Raw genomic sequence first — 17581 nt, forward strand, 5'->3', positions numbered from 1 at the left:
AGCGCTGTTTCACGCCGGTTTTCTGTGAGAATGTGGTATTTCTCCGGTCGAGCCGGCCCATTCGTGCCGAAGCATGGCTCTCCCACGTATAATAAACTTGGGCGCTATAAAATTACTCCTGCGGAACACGGCCTTCAACTTGGTTTCAGAACGCGTCGTGGCCGTTTTCATTAGGCCCACAACACGAATTCGCGTCGTGGCTGTTTTTAAATGCTCCGAACGCGTCATGGTTTTACTCGATTACCACAACGCGTTGTGGTCGAATAGTACGTCAGCCACGACACGAATTTCGGTTTGTGGTATTTCTGTGATTACAAGAACGCGTCGTGACCGTTTTCACTAGGGCCACGACGCGGATTTCGCGTCATGGCCGTTATCACTATTACCACAACGCGTTTTTTCGCTCACTGAGCGTTTTCGGTCTTTGAGCGTAACATATATAATACATCATATTGGATGTATTATATAATATAGTGTATCATTTAAGAAAAATCTTAAATAAGTATATTATGTATAGTATAAAAGTATTAAGTAAATATATTTCCGTTGTCTGGTACCTGTAAGTTGTAACACAAATCCATTAGATACTTACCACGGGCCCAGACTGACGTTAATAATATTGTTACGGATACACAGAGCCATCTAGCTTCAAACTAGCGAAACTTATCGAGTGAACACAGACAACATGAATCCCTTATTCGATACTAGATGGCGTTAGGTGCGCGCGCGACTTCGAAGTGAGAAACAAGTGATCAAAAAGTGATTCTAGTGCAACCTACGACTTGGCTACGACCTTTGACAGTGATAGTGCTTAGTGTTTGGTCCTAGTGCTGTTTGGAGATAGTGCATTGTGTGACCTAGTGTATGTGAATAAAGTTGTTCAAGAGAGTCAGTAGGTCTTTCTCTTCAAATTCTTCGAACCCTAGCAGGCCTAGCACGTAACACTACGAATAATAAAAACTAAGGAAAAGTAACTCCGTCAAATGCTCTACAATACTTGTCAAAAAAGTGTACCTTAGGTACACATTTCAATACATTTGCAATATTTAGTGGCCTTGAGCGATATAAAGGCTGACGTTACATGACAGTTCGAAAGGTACCAAATTTAAAACGGTAATAGTATAGGGACCGTGCAGAAACTATAGAGGGCGCCGTAATTCGTCAGCAGCGACACGATGCGAGTAAAAGAAGTAACTTGTGAGTGACTTTGGCTTCGCATTCTCTTTGACCCCGGCTAGTTTAAAGTGTTTTTTTTTTATGTTTTAGACTATAAAATGATTTAATACTTACACTCCCAAGTTGCCACATGCGGCCGCGAGAACAACAACAGATTTCCAAGAATCCGCGATCGAAGGATTAAAGTAAAAGACTAGAAGACGCCCGCAACTCCGTTGTGCCAAAAATCATATTTTATCGCGCGAGAACCGTACATCTTCCCGGAATAAAAGTATCCTATGTCTTTTCCCGGTGCTCAAAGTAAATCCATACCAAATTTCAGCAAAATTGGTTCAGCGCGGTTTGGGCGTGAAGCGCTGACAGACAGACACACTTTCGCACTTATAATATTGAGTATGGATGAGTTTCTAACCGTAAACAAAGAACGAAAGCGTGAATAAAAATGTATACAGCTTATCTAGTTATCTAAGAAAATATCTGAAAAAGTAATTAGTACCATCCATCAGCATAGAAAGTAAAAACTAGATAAATATTGCAATAAAATAATGAAGATGCAAAAATACTTATAATAATTACTGAAAATGCTTGTGGATTAATAAAATAAAATAAGTTCACTAAAAAAAAAGCTTTTATTTCATCAACCTTCTGCGATTCGCTCGATACCATCTTTACAACTTTTGTCTGTCACTATTATACCTCATCAGTACCGTATAGTGTATCTCATCAGTGCAAACACTATATAAGTATTCTTTAAATAACACACAAAGACTGCACTATTAATCTTTTTCCTACTTGAAGAATCATCCTTTTGAGAACCAACACTTTGACAAGATGGTTCAAGTTCAATACTATCCTCAGTGTTGAATTCCTGGCAGGACTTCTCCAAATTATCCTTACTTTTGATGCAAAATTCCAATTAAATGAGCGGTGCTTGTGTATGTATGAATCAATTTAGATGGAAGCCAGTTTGGATGTTTACTGAAAGAAGCAACGGTTATAGGTTAGGTTCATATTGTGTCATTCAAAAATGAATTTACGTTTATAATCTACTAGCGGCCCGCCCCGGCTTCGCACGGGTGGACATTGATTTTTAAATAAATTTTTTTCAATCTTTATTTCTTAGTCAATCTTTATGTTAAGCAGAACATAAAAATGGTTTACACTATTTAGCCTGTAACTACTACTTATATTATAATTATTATACACATTTTTATTGTATTTTTTTATATTTTAAGTGTTATGTTTGATTTATAGTTATAGAAATTAATTATAATAGCAATCAAAAATAATAGTCATTCAAAACTAAATAAAATAGTAAAATTTTACATCGTTCGATTCGCCTTTATTTTTCTTGTATGTATGAACATCCGGGAATACAACAATCACTGAAATAATTCTTGAAAATACTCAAATTTCTCAAGAAATCTTATAGTTTGCCGTAGCATAACTAGAGCTTGACAATAGAATTTTCGTAAAAGTTTCGGCTACTCGTCACTAGTGGCAGTGTCGTCGCTCTGCACGGTCCCTATGGGAGTTACGTTTCCTTAGTTTTTATTATTCGTAGACGTAACAATATTAAGTACGGAAGTATGAATATTTAAATATATTACATACGTCTTTATTTATGTTGGATTGAGGTTGTATTTACAGTTCTTAATTTAGACAAATATTTTAGTGAACAACCTTACTAAAACCTTACTAATAGAAATTAGCGTATTAAATTCGTTAAAGCTATGATTTATAAAGACATAAATTGTGTGGATGTCGCAGCCGACTGGTTTAAATAGCCTTTCAATCAAACAGCTAGCCCTTTGACTGAACAACGCCATTCAATCACACGTCTAGCTTTTACATTCAATATTTTAGTCGCCCAAAACGTTCAACACTACAGCTGATTCAAAAGCCGCCGTCTAATTGAAGTAGTTCAGCGCGCACCGCTGCGGCGCTAGGTGCGTTTTATTTACAATATGGCGTCAACTAGCAGTTGTTTGTTGTATTGTTTCTGGTTGTTTTTCGGAAAGAAAGTAGTTTATAAAAGTTACAAGTGTTATTAAAGAGACAAAAATGATGGAGGCACATACGAGTGAATCAAAATTACAACAAATACTCGAGGAGAAATTACGGGATTATGAAATACATCACCAAGGTATTTATTGCAATTCCATAAATAATAAATCAGCTATAATTATTGTATGTGCTAAATATGTTCAAAATTAGTTAGAATACAGTTTTTTCAGCCCCCCCCCCCCCGAAAGGCGGGTTCGGGGGGCACAGCCCCCCGCCAAAACAAAAACAAACACAATCCAGAAAGTCCGAAAATTGGTTAGATTAGATTAGAATTTAGACCACAACACAGAGGGAGCCGAGCGAGCGCATCGAGCGTACTGCGGCAGCAGCCGGCGACCGTCATCAAATAAAAGGGGGGGCGCAGACCCCGCTAAAACAAAAACAAACACAATCCAGAAAGTCCAAAAGTAGGTTAGGTTATCACCCTAGTTAATTTGCCATTAAACCAGTTGGCTAAGCGTCGTCTAGCTGTAGTGTTGAACGTTGTAGTCAACAAGTCGACTAAACGAGGTAAAGCCGTGTGATTGAATGGCGTTGTTCAGTCAATGGGCTAGCTGTTTGATTGAACGGCTATTTAAACCAGTCGGCTGCGACATGAACACTGAGTGCTTCTGAAAATCTTTCAGTAACTAGGTATAATGTTTCTTTTAAGTTCAGCTAAAAATATTAGTAAATAATTTTCAGTCTTTTACAGGGTTATTTAGGGTTAATCTTTTGCGAGGGGGAAATGAAACCACAATCTATCTATTTTTATATATTCATTCAGACAATGGTACACGGTGACAATAACGAACTTAAACATTACTGAATGTAATTGTTATACATACTACATAGTAATTTATGGGATGAACTGTCACTAAAAGGTTTTAACTCGGGATCTGTCTACTTGATTTAATATAACGGATACGATTACGAAATACACCAATCACTAAATTGTACTTGATAGATATAATATGACATAGCCCGAAGCGCGCCCCAGACGATATGAAAACCGATATATAAATGATGTGTAACAATTAAATATTTAACACATAATAATGCAACAAAATAATACACTGACAGCATGAACTTTACTCGTCAAAATGAAAGTATGAATCTAAAAAAATAGCTCAGGAACACAAAAATATTACGTGACATATCCTAATAACAATAATTGATAACATAATATTTGTTACAACATTTATTATCATGACTTACAATTACAAGCAAATAATACAACTAAATCTGACAATAATTAATGCTTTTAATACCTACTTTATTACTCCTGCAATAGTTTATATACAATGAAAAGAATACTGCGTAATTAATGAGTTTTATATTATGTTTGTGATTTAAATTTTAGATTGTATAATATAAAAATAATTACCGTTAAAGATTGTAAATAAAACGAGCAGATCTATAAAATATAAATAAAACTTAAATTCAAAGTAGCACTTAAAGATGTCTATACAATAAAATATGACCTTACTATTAAAAACTGATTTCGTAAAGATGTTGGCATAGTACAGGAGTAACATAAATATATATAATGCTATGTAAAATAATACAAGTTAGGTCGTAAGCAATATGCTCTATATTAATAGAGTAATAGAGCATATTGCTTACGACCTATTATGGGTATTAACCCACTAGGAAAATTACTACTTAAAACTAAACAGTCGTGTAATAAAATACTTGTTGAGAAAAAAAAACTTTTTGGTTATTCCGTAGGTAGAATTAATGAATAACTTTGAGCCCAAAACGGCGGAAGAGTTTTTTTTTAACTAAAAATAAATAATATATTTAAATAGCAATACCGGTGTATCGTGAAGTACAATAATTGTTCTTTCGTTATAATAATAAAATATATTTGTATCACAAACAATAACTAATGAACGTTGTCATGCAGTCAGTACAATTTGTTAAGGATATTAAAAAACGCGTTCACGAAAATAGTACCAACTAAAACCGCCTCATAAGTCGTAGCTTCGATATTATAACTACAAGTTTACTTAACTATCACGAAAATAACATACACTTATACTTTATAGCAAATTGAAATTTATATTTCTCCATTCAGTATAATAAATAAGGATTACGACTACAAAATCCAAATGTGATAAAAGAACATTTTCCGTTCAAAGAAATGGCACATTCCATGTATGCATGTCAACTGATTTATAGTTTTCGTTTTAACATAATATTTTATAGAATAATAATTTTGATGCCGAAAGTTCAGCTCACACTTGCCTGTCAGGGTAATACCACACCGGCCAAATATATAATATTAAGTATATTTTTTACTATATAATAGTCATATGTATTTATTTTTTATATAATAATTTTGAATTTTTAATATTCTAACCTTTTATAGTTTAGCATCGGCGCGGATAGATGGCAGCACAGCCCTCGAGTGAACACTTTACGCCTAAATACTTGGAAATATTTTACAAGGTGCACAAAATTATTCCGGGGAAAATATGCGCTTCTTTTTTCAAAAATATGAGGGATGCCAAAAGGAGAAAAGGGAGTGTTAATTTGTTGTGCCCACAGGGGGCGCGCTGCCAAAGGCCGCCACCGCGCCGCACCTATTCCAACACTTACTGTGGTCAAAAATTTGGAAGGCACTTTCTACAATTTTTTCAAAAATTTTAATTTATTTTTTGAACACATTAGCCTAAACTTACACAATAGAAAATATGCGTAGTAACATTTACCAAAAATCTACGCAATTCACCCGAAACGTATAGGCCGCTTATATATTTTTTAATTTAATTTTCACCTACATTAACTTTATTTCCAAAAGGATAGCCAAAAGTTTCAACACTATCTGAATCGAATGTATTCTTTTTTTATAATTTGGTCTTTATTATACACTAGTTTCCAAACTTCAACCGAATCGAATAATCCAAATTCCAAACAATAGTGAGATATCAAGGCCACTTGAAGACTTATTATATACCCGCTCGGCGCTCGGGGGGGTCCCCGGCGCGGCGGTCGCTTACGCCAACTCCTGTCCGCCAACAACGTCTAAATGGTATACCCTTGCGGCAAGAAGGTCCGTTTAAGAAATTTTTCCCGCCGAAACGTCTATAAACAAAATAATTGCTCGGTGTTCGTAAATCAAATTTGTACATATACACCTCGAATACACGCCAAGTGGTCGGGAGAAGTCGTCCCGGGATGCATGTACGTCGGCGCGAGCGATGCTAAGTTACAGCTAATCTAAGTAAATTGAAATGTAAACTAGCTACATCGTAAGTCACGGGATCACCGGATGCTCGACGAATCCCGCGCGCCGCTCTATGCGTCAGGCGTCTACACTTACGGGCCCAACGAAGCCCGCGCGCCCCGCTCTGCGCGTTACACGAACGGGCTCGACGAAGGGCGCGCCCCGCTCGTTGTGCGTGCGTTACACGAACGGGTTTGAAGAGTCCAGCGCGCGCCGCTCTGGGCGTTCGCGAACGGGCTCGACGAAGCCCGAGCGCCGCTCGGTGCGTAACACGAACGAGTCCGACGAAGCGCGCCCCGCTCTGTGCGCCTACACTAAGGGAAACGACGAAGCCCGCGCGCGCTCTGTGCGTCTACACTACTGGGCAAGCCGATGTCTCTCTTTCTTCGCCGGTACACACTAATTCAAATTGACACCCAATTACACAAGTATAATATTATGTTCCCTTCGCGGGGTAGATAGACACTGTATCTTATATTATATAATAGAGATGACGATTTTTTTTTTGTATTTTTCGTATGTTTGATACTAATATCTCGATACACATTAAGTAGACATCTATTAAATATAACAGAGTATGACTACGACATAAACGGTGTAGTGTTGAGATACGCGAGCCCCGAGCCGGCCGCGGGGAGACGGTGGACTGCTGACACTCGGCTGAGCCCCGAAACATCTAATTTAGTCTAACATTTGGAACATTCACTACTGGCTAAGATACATCTATAATACATTTGGCGATCACTAAGTCTACTCGTACGTGTGTGATGCGCTGCACGCCGCGCCGCCGCGTCGTCGCGTCGCGTCGTGACGAGTGGGGGAAGCGACACTCACTAACGCTATAGAGAAATTGACATCGACCTGACATTTAAAACAAACGAACGTTACATTTATCGTTACATTAAGCCTAGGGTTAATTTATAATCGTAGATTTTCTTAGACGTATGTATGCAGCTGAAATATATGAGTAGGTATACCAAACAGTCTTTTGAGTCCGGCCAAATGTTTTAAGTTTTGATATCCCTCCGCTCGCAGATGAATCTAGTTCTCCAGAAGCTTAGCATAATATAAGTAATACATAATAATATTGTAGTGTAATACTAGTGCGGGCGGGCGGCGAGACGCGCGCCACGCCGCCCGCCCTCTCCTCTAAGCTAACCGAATATACTTAAAGTATGTCACTGGAACACATACACAAACTATAATGTATACAAAGGAAAAAATAATATTAAACTAAAAAATATTCTTTCATAGTACATAATATGAAATTCGTAACTAAACAACAAGCAATTTATTGCACAGCGGGTCCACTTTTAAATAATTAAATACGATAAAGTAATGCCGATACGGTTTCTCCGTTAAATAGTGAGGGGGGCGCGGGTGGGGGGGAGTGGGGGGCGCCCCCGCGCTCGCGCCCGCATCCGCGACTGCGCCCGCGCCGCCTAGAAGTAGCCGACGGAGTTGCGGTTGGGCACGAAGTACGGGTAAGCGGGCAGCGGCGGAGCCACGCCGACAGGTGCGTGGGACCCCGCCGCTCCCGCGGCCTCGCTTCACATGTTCTCGGCTCGCGCCTCCGCCGGTGGCGGCTCCATCTTTACCGGCACCGGGCTCGTCATGTCCTTGCCGTTCTTGGCCAGCGAGACGGGGGTCTTAGGGGGGCCCATGTCGGTGACGTCGGGGGCGCCATCGCGCTCGCCGTAGCGGCTGTCGGGGCGCGGCGAGGCGAAGGGGCGGAAGGGGTCGGCGGGCTTGGGGGGCTCGAGGGCGTGGCCGGGCGGCGGCGGCGAGCACAGCGGCGACTCGAGGCCGGCGGAGAGCGGCGAGGCGAGGCGCGGCGACTGCAGCGGCAGCGGCGGCAGGCCCAGGTGCGGCGGGTGGTCGGGCGGGCGCTGTGCCGCCACCACCATGTTGCACATCTGCCGGCGCAGGCCGTGCGCCACCGCGGCGACCGCTGCGGCCGCCGCGGCGTTCGGCGACACGCCACCTTCGCGCCCGTTCCCGCACGCCACCGCGTACGAGTTCTGCACGTTCATGCCATCCTGGAAAACGCAGACGCCAACATGGTTAGCTGTTTACGACAGGCGGTCCAAATCGCAAAACACCAGCGCATTCAGCGTACACGAAATTCGACGAGTAACGTTTGCGGAGCAGATTCGCAAGAGTCGCATCAGCGCTTACGTCTAGGTAATCTGTCCGGCGCGTCTGCAATACATACCGTTATGGGGGGATAGACCGGGAGCACCTCCTCTTTGATGTGGTGTGTGGTGTGCGGCGTGTGCGAGTCGCGGAACACGACCGCGCGAATGACGCCGCGAATGTGCTCGTCCGGCCACACGCCCAGCAAGATGCGCTGCGGCCGCCCGCGACCTTTCGGCCTCAAATCTGCAATACCACATAACAATAAACCGTGAACGGGCAACGCACTATGATATTTCTTTTGTTCGTTATAGTTGTGTTATTAATAAATCTAAAAGTCCCATAAAGCTCCTACGTCTCTTACCATTAAAAATATCTACACAGCGGACAACTAAAATAAAGTTGATGTTTCAACTTTGTTTTATTTATTTTGCTGTGTACATACTTTTTATAACTATCGACATTGTGTCTACATCTTGTCCGCGACCTCGAGAACGATATATATTATATATCATACCTGATAGGTATGGAAGGACGTGGGTTTACGATTAGATAATAAGGCTCTACAATTGTCCTGTGAAGCTCTTAGAACAGTCTTAAAACGCGTCGCCAATATTTTCAGCTTCGAATTTGTGAGAGCGAAGCTCACGTGAATCGCGAGAAATTCGTGCCGTGTTCGCAGCGAATTCACGGCACTAATGTAGAGCCAACCTAAATCATAACTCGGCGGCAGTTTTACACTCTTATTAAAAGGTTTCCATATTCTCATACGCATGATAAAAAGATAATAATGAAACAATGAACTTAATACCATTTATTTATTCATTAATATCAGTAACTAAAATGGTAAGAGAATGTGGAGAAACGAGAAAAGAGAAACGCCGAGAGAATTTATAATTACGACAAACAATCCATATTCGTTTGTATACTAATGCATAGCTGACACAAAAATATACTTTTTATTAAATAAACACAGTATGTAAGTCAAATTATTATTTCGCATCGCAACACCAGCGGGCATTTGCATTTCGCATAAAATAAATTTTCGCAAGCAATATTTGTATGTAAATGTAAACTTATTCTAACTTTTATTACCAATTTCTGAATAACTTTTAATGTTACGAATAAAGTTTAAAGAAAGTTATTCAGGAATAACGCATTACTGTTGCAAATGAAAAACGTATAACGTATCCAAAATAATTTAATCATCTCCACTAGGTACTGGTACTCTTCTTCTTAAATTAAAGATCTCTATGTTTATAGATACGTTTTTCATTTGCCCATAGACATTTTAATGTCTAGAAAATCTTTAATGTCTTTTAGAGTTTCATCATACCTGCTCCTCCGTCAGCGCTCGGTCCAAGCATGTTATGGACTCGGTTGGCGTACAGCACGAAAGTCGGGTAGGGTATGTCGTATTTCCTCGCAGCTTGGGACAGAGACAGCCCCTCCTTCAGCACGGAGAAGATGGCCTCAGCCATGGTCTCCGGTCTCCAGGACTTCAGAGGTCCACGTTCACGGAACCGCAGGTTGTGCACAAGGCTCTGATTGGTGTTCCAGCACTTCTGCCACATGGATTGCAGCTGGTACTGGTAGCTATCTGCTGGAAATGAGAAGACAGATGTTAGTGACGTCATAGTTGTATTAGTGTGCAATCTGTGCATCGCATTAGGTACGAAGTTGGGAATGTTGTAAATAAACTTGGGGATACGAAAATTGCTATGCACTCATTTTTTACAATATTTAATTACTGATTCTATATGATATATCCTATAGAGCCACGAAATCCTGGATTTAGCAAAATAGTTTAAATTTACAAACAATAAAAACTTTGCAAGTCCGGATAACAATCAAGGACGACTTTCACGGTTTTTCCTCGAAATAAATCAGTCAAACCATACAAGGTATAAAGTTATGCAAAGATGGGCATAGTTTGGTCGAGACGAAATTTATGACATTATTAAAAACAACACGCTATTAATCAAGGGTAATGTGACATTAAGTGCAAACAAAAACCTTTGGATATAGTGAATTTCACCAAAAAACTAATTATAATCAAGCATTTATACTGTTTAATAAATAAAAAAGGACACTTTCGTATTTTTATCACTTACAAATAAAGGAATGATTGTTGCTTATCGTAACTATTCAGTAATTTATGGCGTAGTGACACTCTTAATGTGATGTTACGTCAAATTAAAAAAACAATCGCCATTATTTGTGAGCTGTCGTTCATATATGGTGTCGGTTATTTTTAAACGGGAAAATGACCCTTCGTATAGCGTAAGGTGCGAAAGTAAGTTATTTCTTCTTACATGATACAAAAATAAAGCTATGAATACATAACAATTACTCATACGGACTTTTAATCTGACATGGGTACGCAATACGTAGGTGCATTTGACAAATGGCATAACATTACATACCGTTTTCCTTATAAGGATCTGCAAAAAACTGGATATTATTAAAATAAAACAAGCAATTTTGTCTATGCATTTAATTTCAATAAAACTGAAAATAGTGACAATTAGTACACTAATAAATTAATATCAGAATTGATACATATTTTCTTGCCGATTTTGTCTTCAGTCTTTTAAGATCATGTATCTCTTATGACTTTCACCAAAACGTATGTAGCACTATTACCCTCAAGACTAACGGTCTTACCACAAAAAAAGGGAGTAGGTTCTCTAACATTTTTTTTAAATAAAAACATTAATAGTAATGTAAAATGCTTGCATTTCAAAATTGAAAAACATGGATATTAAGGTTTCTAGTATCAACTGTAGATAATGATATAAAAATATAAATATTGAAACACTTAAAATAATCACATACCTACTTCTTTTGGGGGTTAAAAACCTCAAAATCGTGTCACATAATTATGGACGCCCCCGGCCCTGGCCCATACATTATCTGATAAAAATATCATACCCGTAACGTACCTAACCTCGCTACGGGCCGAATAGGCTATCCGAAACTTGTTTGACAGATTCTCCATACTCTATCTGTCAAGTTAAGTTGTGGATAGTCTATCCGGCACTTATCAGGAAGTGCTGAAACAGGCCCTCTGTCTTTTATGAATTATGATAATATTTTATGTATTTTATAAGTTCTAACTATTTGAGCAATGGATGTTCTTAAAAATACAAAATATCAGTCTTGACGTGTACATATTAGTTCGTAAATAATATTTTGTTACATAAAAATTCGGTATACTTTTTAAAGCAATATCAAAGAACTTTCATTAAGGCACAAACTTTACAAGGCACTTTGTTTAAATGTTCATAAATTTCATATTTTCCGTAAAATAACTACGAAATTATTAAACGGAAACCAAGTTCTAAGCTATAAATATTAAATGATATGAAATATGAGGTTACGGTATATTTTATAATATACCTACGGTTGTATGTAAACTGTAAAGGCTTTCCGTTTCAAAATATTAAGTAAATTGTATTTGGATAATAAGTTATGGATTGAATATAGTGACTTCTAAAATTTTTTTACAACTCAAACATTATCTAAGTATTTTAACTTGTCCTAAGCAGCGAATTCTGTTTTTATAAAACCAGAAGAAACGACACTTTCATTTTGTAGCTATCGTGTTATTACAATTATAGTTTTAGGATGGGTTGCACCAGAGGCGTGGTTAAAGTTAAAGTTATGGTTATAGTTAAATATGGCGTCCTTTAGCTTTAACTTTAACCGGAGAAATTGCGTTTATTTTTTTATTGAAGCTACAGGTAACGAGATTGAGGGTATAAAAAAATTAATTATCCGTAAATATCGACAAGAAAAATATAACATTGTAAAACATAGTAAATTTTCAGAATACATACGTATATCTGAAAATTGTACCTCCGTTCGTACGAGCGGATATATGGCGTCCTTGGAGGCCATTCCGAGATTCCAATTATATATATATATATATATATATATATATATATATATATATATATATATATATATATATATATATATATATATATATATATATATATATATATATATATATATATATAAATATATATAATTGGAATATATACAGTTATAGTTAAAGTTAGTTTGTGCAACCCAACCTTAATATCGGTTTTTATTGTAGTTAATTGTACTACAATTATATATATTTATAGATACCACTTTGTTTTCTACCTTATTATAAAATATATTTATCGAAGCGTACTAAAGTTTTAATTATGCTGACAAAAAACTTGTAAGTTCATTGTAATATTGAATGTATTTATAATTAATTAGTTGTAATAGGGCGGTACATTTGACTCTGACCTTTCCTTCATTCTTATAGTCGTTTCTGGCCTACCACAGCCTGTTTAGTGCCATTCCGGGAACTATAAATACGAACCACCAGGTGGATAAGTTTGTCCCACACTATTGCGAACCCTTTTAATTCAAATATAAACCTTATGCCACACTCGTAGAGATCAAAATGTGGTTGACTCGCGGTATAAGATAGCTGTTTTTAGTTCAGCTAATGTTTAAATTAGTCTAATGTTGTAACGGACATTGTAACACTGTTGTTTTATTGCGTAAGATTGTTTGAAAACTGAAAGTAAATTAAGTTCTTTTCATCCTTAACTTTCATATTGTATATATTATCACCTTTTCACCTACATCAGGATCAGAATAACAATATTATAGATATTGTTAATGGAATGTAAAAATATTACAAAATAATAAATAATTTAATTGCACATTCTGAAAGCATATTTTGCAAGTTTGTTACAAAAAAACTACAGAACCACAGAACTTCTAACCCCATATCAATAATAATTTATATATTTATTATTACTTCGCCTCTTATTATAATATAAAGAAAAAAATTATAATCTTCTTCAAAACCGTAAATTTTTCATGAGAAATGTACGGTTCTTCTTTCCCAAGGTTACCTAATACTTCCACTCTATATTTTCCAAAGATCACAACGATGATAGTTTTGAGAGCCTATTCGATGCGGTTTGTTCGCATCAAAATCTAACATATACAACAACATCACTTTAAGACTTATCTAAATTCTTAAATGTATTAAGGCACGTTATACTGTATAGTTAGTGAGCATCCGTAAATTGCTTGAGACATTAAGGTTGGGTTGCACCAGAGGCGTGGTTAAAGTTAAAGTTAAGGTTAAAGTTATGGTTATAGTTAAGGCTAGCTTTAACTTTAACCTTAACTTTGACTGGAGAGTTTGACAGATGACAGCTGGTCCAACAAGGTTATTAATGAACGTGGGCGGGGGCGCTGCTGGTAAAGGAGAACTGTCAAAAATGGCATTTTTGTATGATGACAGCGTTAGTTCCATTTTTCGCCACGTGCATTCAAAACCTTGTCGAGCTCTATGGTTATGGTTAAATATGGCGTCTTGATGGCGTCCATTTTTAACTTTTACCAAAGATTTGACATTTTGCATTGTAGTTAAAGTTACAGTTATAGTTAAAGTTAGTTGGTGCAACCCAACCTAAGTCAAGCCGAATCTCAACAAAATAACTATGTCATTTGGAAAAAAGACGGGTTCTCAAAAAAACCCCTTGTGTACAGGCTGATCAGAATTAAAATGTTCGTAATAATAATAATAATAAAAGTAATTTCAAATAATTAAATAAACATTATTTTGAAGATTTGTTTTAAACAATTGGTCAAAAAAGTCTCATTTAATTCATGAATGCCCGCTTGCTACGTTTCTAACCTAAAAATGACTATGAAAAATGCAAAAATTTACGTCTACCTCGTAGAGCAACTATAGAAACTATGTTACATGTACGCGACAATCGTATTAAGTGAATACAACAATAACATGGTATATTATGGTGGTTTTATCGAGAAAAAGGATGAATGAAAATTATCGAAAAATATTTTTTTATTTCTTATATTTTTTTATTTTTCTTTTATTTATCAATAAAAAGTTACAAAATCAATGTTATACGGCGCAATATAAACTTAAACAAGTTTTACCATGCGCTGTCAATATGTATTTAAATTTGTATAAACTAAAGTACTTACTTGGTATTTGAATTGGAACAAATGGCTATTACTACATCAAAATTAATATACAGCTTGTTCGAATTACCATAATATTTAACTTTTTTAAATAACAAAAAAAAAAATAGAATTTAGTGGATTGTCTTAAGATTCGTCGTCGGAATTATGTTCAGTTTTGACTCGCGACACCTTCCCTTTAAACGGTGTTTCATAGTACAGAGACACAATAGAATGTTTCTTACAGAAAGCCCACCACCATCGAAAACCTGTAAGACCAACAAACGTAAAACTAGGATCCCTACCACGACGAATTTTCTCTACGAACGATAGAACCTCCGCTAAAGATTTCTTAGTTCGTCTATTATAAGGAGACACGCTGGTCTCGCAGCAAAAGTCTAAAACTATTCTCTCCTCGTTAGAATTCAAGCCTGCCTCGTCTAGAACAGCCATTCTCTTCGACTTCCCTAATATATTGTCGTATAACGTGCCTTTAGGTATTCTATAATGAGTAGCCGCTTGAGTAAACCTCATCTTCTGTGTGACGACAGCCTGGATCGCTTCTTGCAGTTGACTTTGCGTCCAAGTCGGAGATTTCAGCTTCAAAACGTTGAACGCTAGATGACAGATAAAAGCGTGAAAACTAAATAGTCCGTACTAATAATGTAGGTTTCATGACTTTTTTCACACTTGAAATTTCAATAAAGTGGAAATTCTGTTTTCTGTAATAGCTTCTGGTTTCAAAGGTATTATATAAAAACAATAAAGAATGATGCGAATAGCCTCTCTGTTTCCCTACGAATGGAATTTTCTCACGCCGAACGGCACTTATCCATTTTGCATCTTAACACGTTACTGCCTAACGGGCCTTGATCGGCCCGCCGCTGTACTTCAGCTGGGTGCGAATCAAGAAAACTAGTTCAGGCGTTGATAACGTAGAAATAAATGTCTATTTCAGCTCTTGGTCAAAAGTAAAACTCATCAAAACATCATGACAGACCCACCACGCATTGATGATAAAAGAAACTACGCTAAGTACGGCAGTCAGCATTAAAAGTAAAGAAGATGCTATATAGGCACCGCAGAAAGTTGGGTTGAAGATAATTTTAGTGGTACAAAAAGAACATAACGTTTTCGCAAAATAAATAGCGGGTGGGTTGAGAAAGATCTGCCACACTCTGGCGGGAACATCGTTGGAGGCACATTTCGACCAGCCACCGCACTAGGCAATATTTTACGCGGCGCAGTAGAGGTGTTAACAGTTAACTACTACATTATTTGTACGGACTATGATATGGGCATGCAACAATCTAATGCAACATTATATCACAAAGAACTATGAAGCAATGATTTATCCATTCTCGCGATTGCTCGGGGGTTTCACACAATTTCATATTATATTAAATTATATACCGGGCGTGCAATATAAATGATATATTACGAGCAATTTAGACATTAATAATATAGATACGATCTTATTTTATTGTAGCCGGTATATAATGTAATTGAGCGTTTACAATGATTGAGGAAAATGGAGGGAAATTTCAACTGACCTGCGATGGACGACGTGGAAGCTCCGAGCCAGGCGTGAGAGTTCTCAAGTAATTTCGCCTGCGAACAACACAATTTACATATTAATAAGCACATAAAGGATTAAGACGTGACAAAAATATTTAACATATTTTTTATTTTAGGCAGACTCAGTTTCAGTCTATTTTACTTTTTTAAACAACGTAAGTCAGATTCACTTCTTTTCTATCCAGTCCTGCGGGGCTAAAATCACCTAAAATGGTCACATTTAGCAATTCCTCTCAGCAAATGAATTGTCAAAACTGCCAAAATGACAAATGTCAAATCAGTACAAAAATATAGAAATTAATTGCAAGCAGAGTTGCATTTTGCGATTTTAGAAAAATGGATCATAATATGATTCATATCATGATTCTTCAAAGCGACCATTTTAGCCCCGCTGTTCTACACTTCAAAAAAAAAAATTTTTTTTCATTAAGAATTATTATGTAGCTGGATAGGATCAAACTTCTATTAGCATTAATGTTGCACATTTTTTATCCGTAACTAACAAAACGGGTCTACATTAAAAAAATCAATAGAAACACACAAGCATTCTCTCTGAAATACCATGACAAACGTCCCAAATACAACAAAACAAAAAACGTCCAATAATTTTGGCACAGCGTATTAAAATAACGTCCATCCATCACTGTCGGGAGCAAGCTAAGTATTGCCGCGACAAAATTGTAAAACGCGTGAAACGTAACCGCAGCGTTTTTGAACTGTCAGTGTGCTGTCACCACGACATCTACCGGACACGATAGTGGATTTTTAGTTAGATAAACTTCGGAAAACTGGGTTTTTAACCTATGAATAATAAGTGGGAACCTACTATTGATTAATACATTACATGATCTTGGAATTATTACCTAATACCGAACTTTTAAGAGTAACACAGTCATAAAATTGTTCCAGGAAATGAACACAAGGCTCTCTTAGTCGGTTGTCATACTCGGTTTGGTGATACATTTTTCATTTCCCGAGTATTATGATAGTTTTTTATCCTTATGAAATTCGAGAACCTAATATTACTTGAAAAATCAGCCATGTGCGAGTCGGACTCGCGCACGAAGGGTTCCGTACGATTTTATAGAAAAAATAGGCGAAAAATTGTGTTTTTGTATGGGAGCCCCCTAAAATATTTATTTTATTTTAATTTTATTATTAATTATTAGACTACAGATAAAATTAAGGATATTGTGAAAATGTCAAGTGCCTAGCTGTTGCCAGTATTGATTGCGAGCCAAAAAGGTAAAAAAAATACGTTTGTATACAACAAACCCCCTTAATTATAAATTTTATTTTGTTTTAAGTGTCAATCTGTGACAATTTCAGGTCTCGATAGCGTTTATTGAGTTACAGCCTGGAGACAGACAGACAGACGGAGGTTACGAAGTCTCAGTAATAGGGTCCCGTTTTTACCCTTTG

General features: G+C 37.2%; 1 protein-coding gene across 5 annotated transcripts in view; it reads right to left on the minus strand.

Annotated features, from left to right (window-relative positions):
• Nucleotides 1-5722: 5722 nt before the first annotated feature.
• The window catches only part of LOC121738844 (protein bric-a-brac 1-like), a 319913-nt gene continuing 308054 nt past the window's right edge, over nucleotides 5723-17581 (minus strand). For 2 of the 5 annotated variants that reach the window (XM_042131093.1, XM_042131095.1), the window contains 4 exons: nucleotides 16135-16192; nucleotides 9927-10193; nucleotides 8670-8836; nucleotides 5723-8493 (listed from right to left, as the gene is read on the minus strand). In XM_042131093.1, coding sequence (XP_041987027.1) covers nucleotides 8005-8493; nucleotides 8670-8836; nucleotides 9927-10193; nucleotides 16135-16192 — 981 coding nt within the window. In that variant the 3' untranslated portion in view covers nucleotides 5723-8004. Of the gene's footprint in view, nucleotides 8494-8669; nucleotides 8837-9926; nucleotides 10194-14569; nucleotides 15199-16134; nucleotides 16193-17581 lie in introns of those variants that run through there. The other 3 variants (XM_042131096.1, XM_042131094.1, XM_042131097.1) reach the window with 2 other exon arrangements.

The sequence above is a fragment of the Aricia agestis genome, chromosome Z, assembly GCF_905147365.1.
Source record: "Aricia agestis chromosome Z, ilAriAges1.1, whole genome shotgun sequence".
NCBI lineage: Eukaryota > Metazoa > Arthropoda > Insecta > Lepidoptera > Lycaenidae > Aricia > Aricia agestis.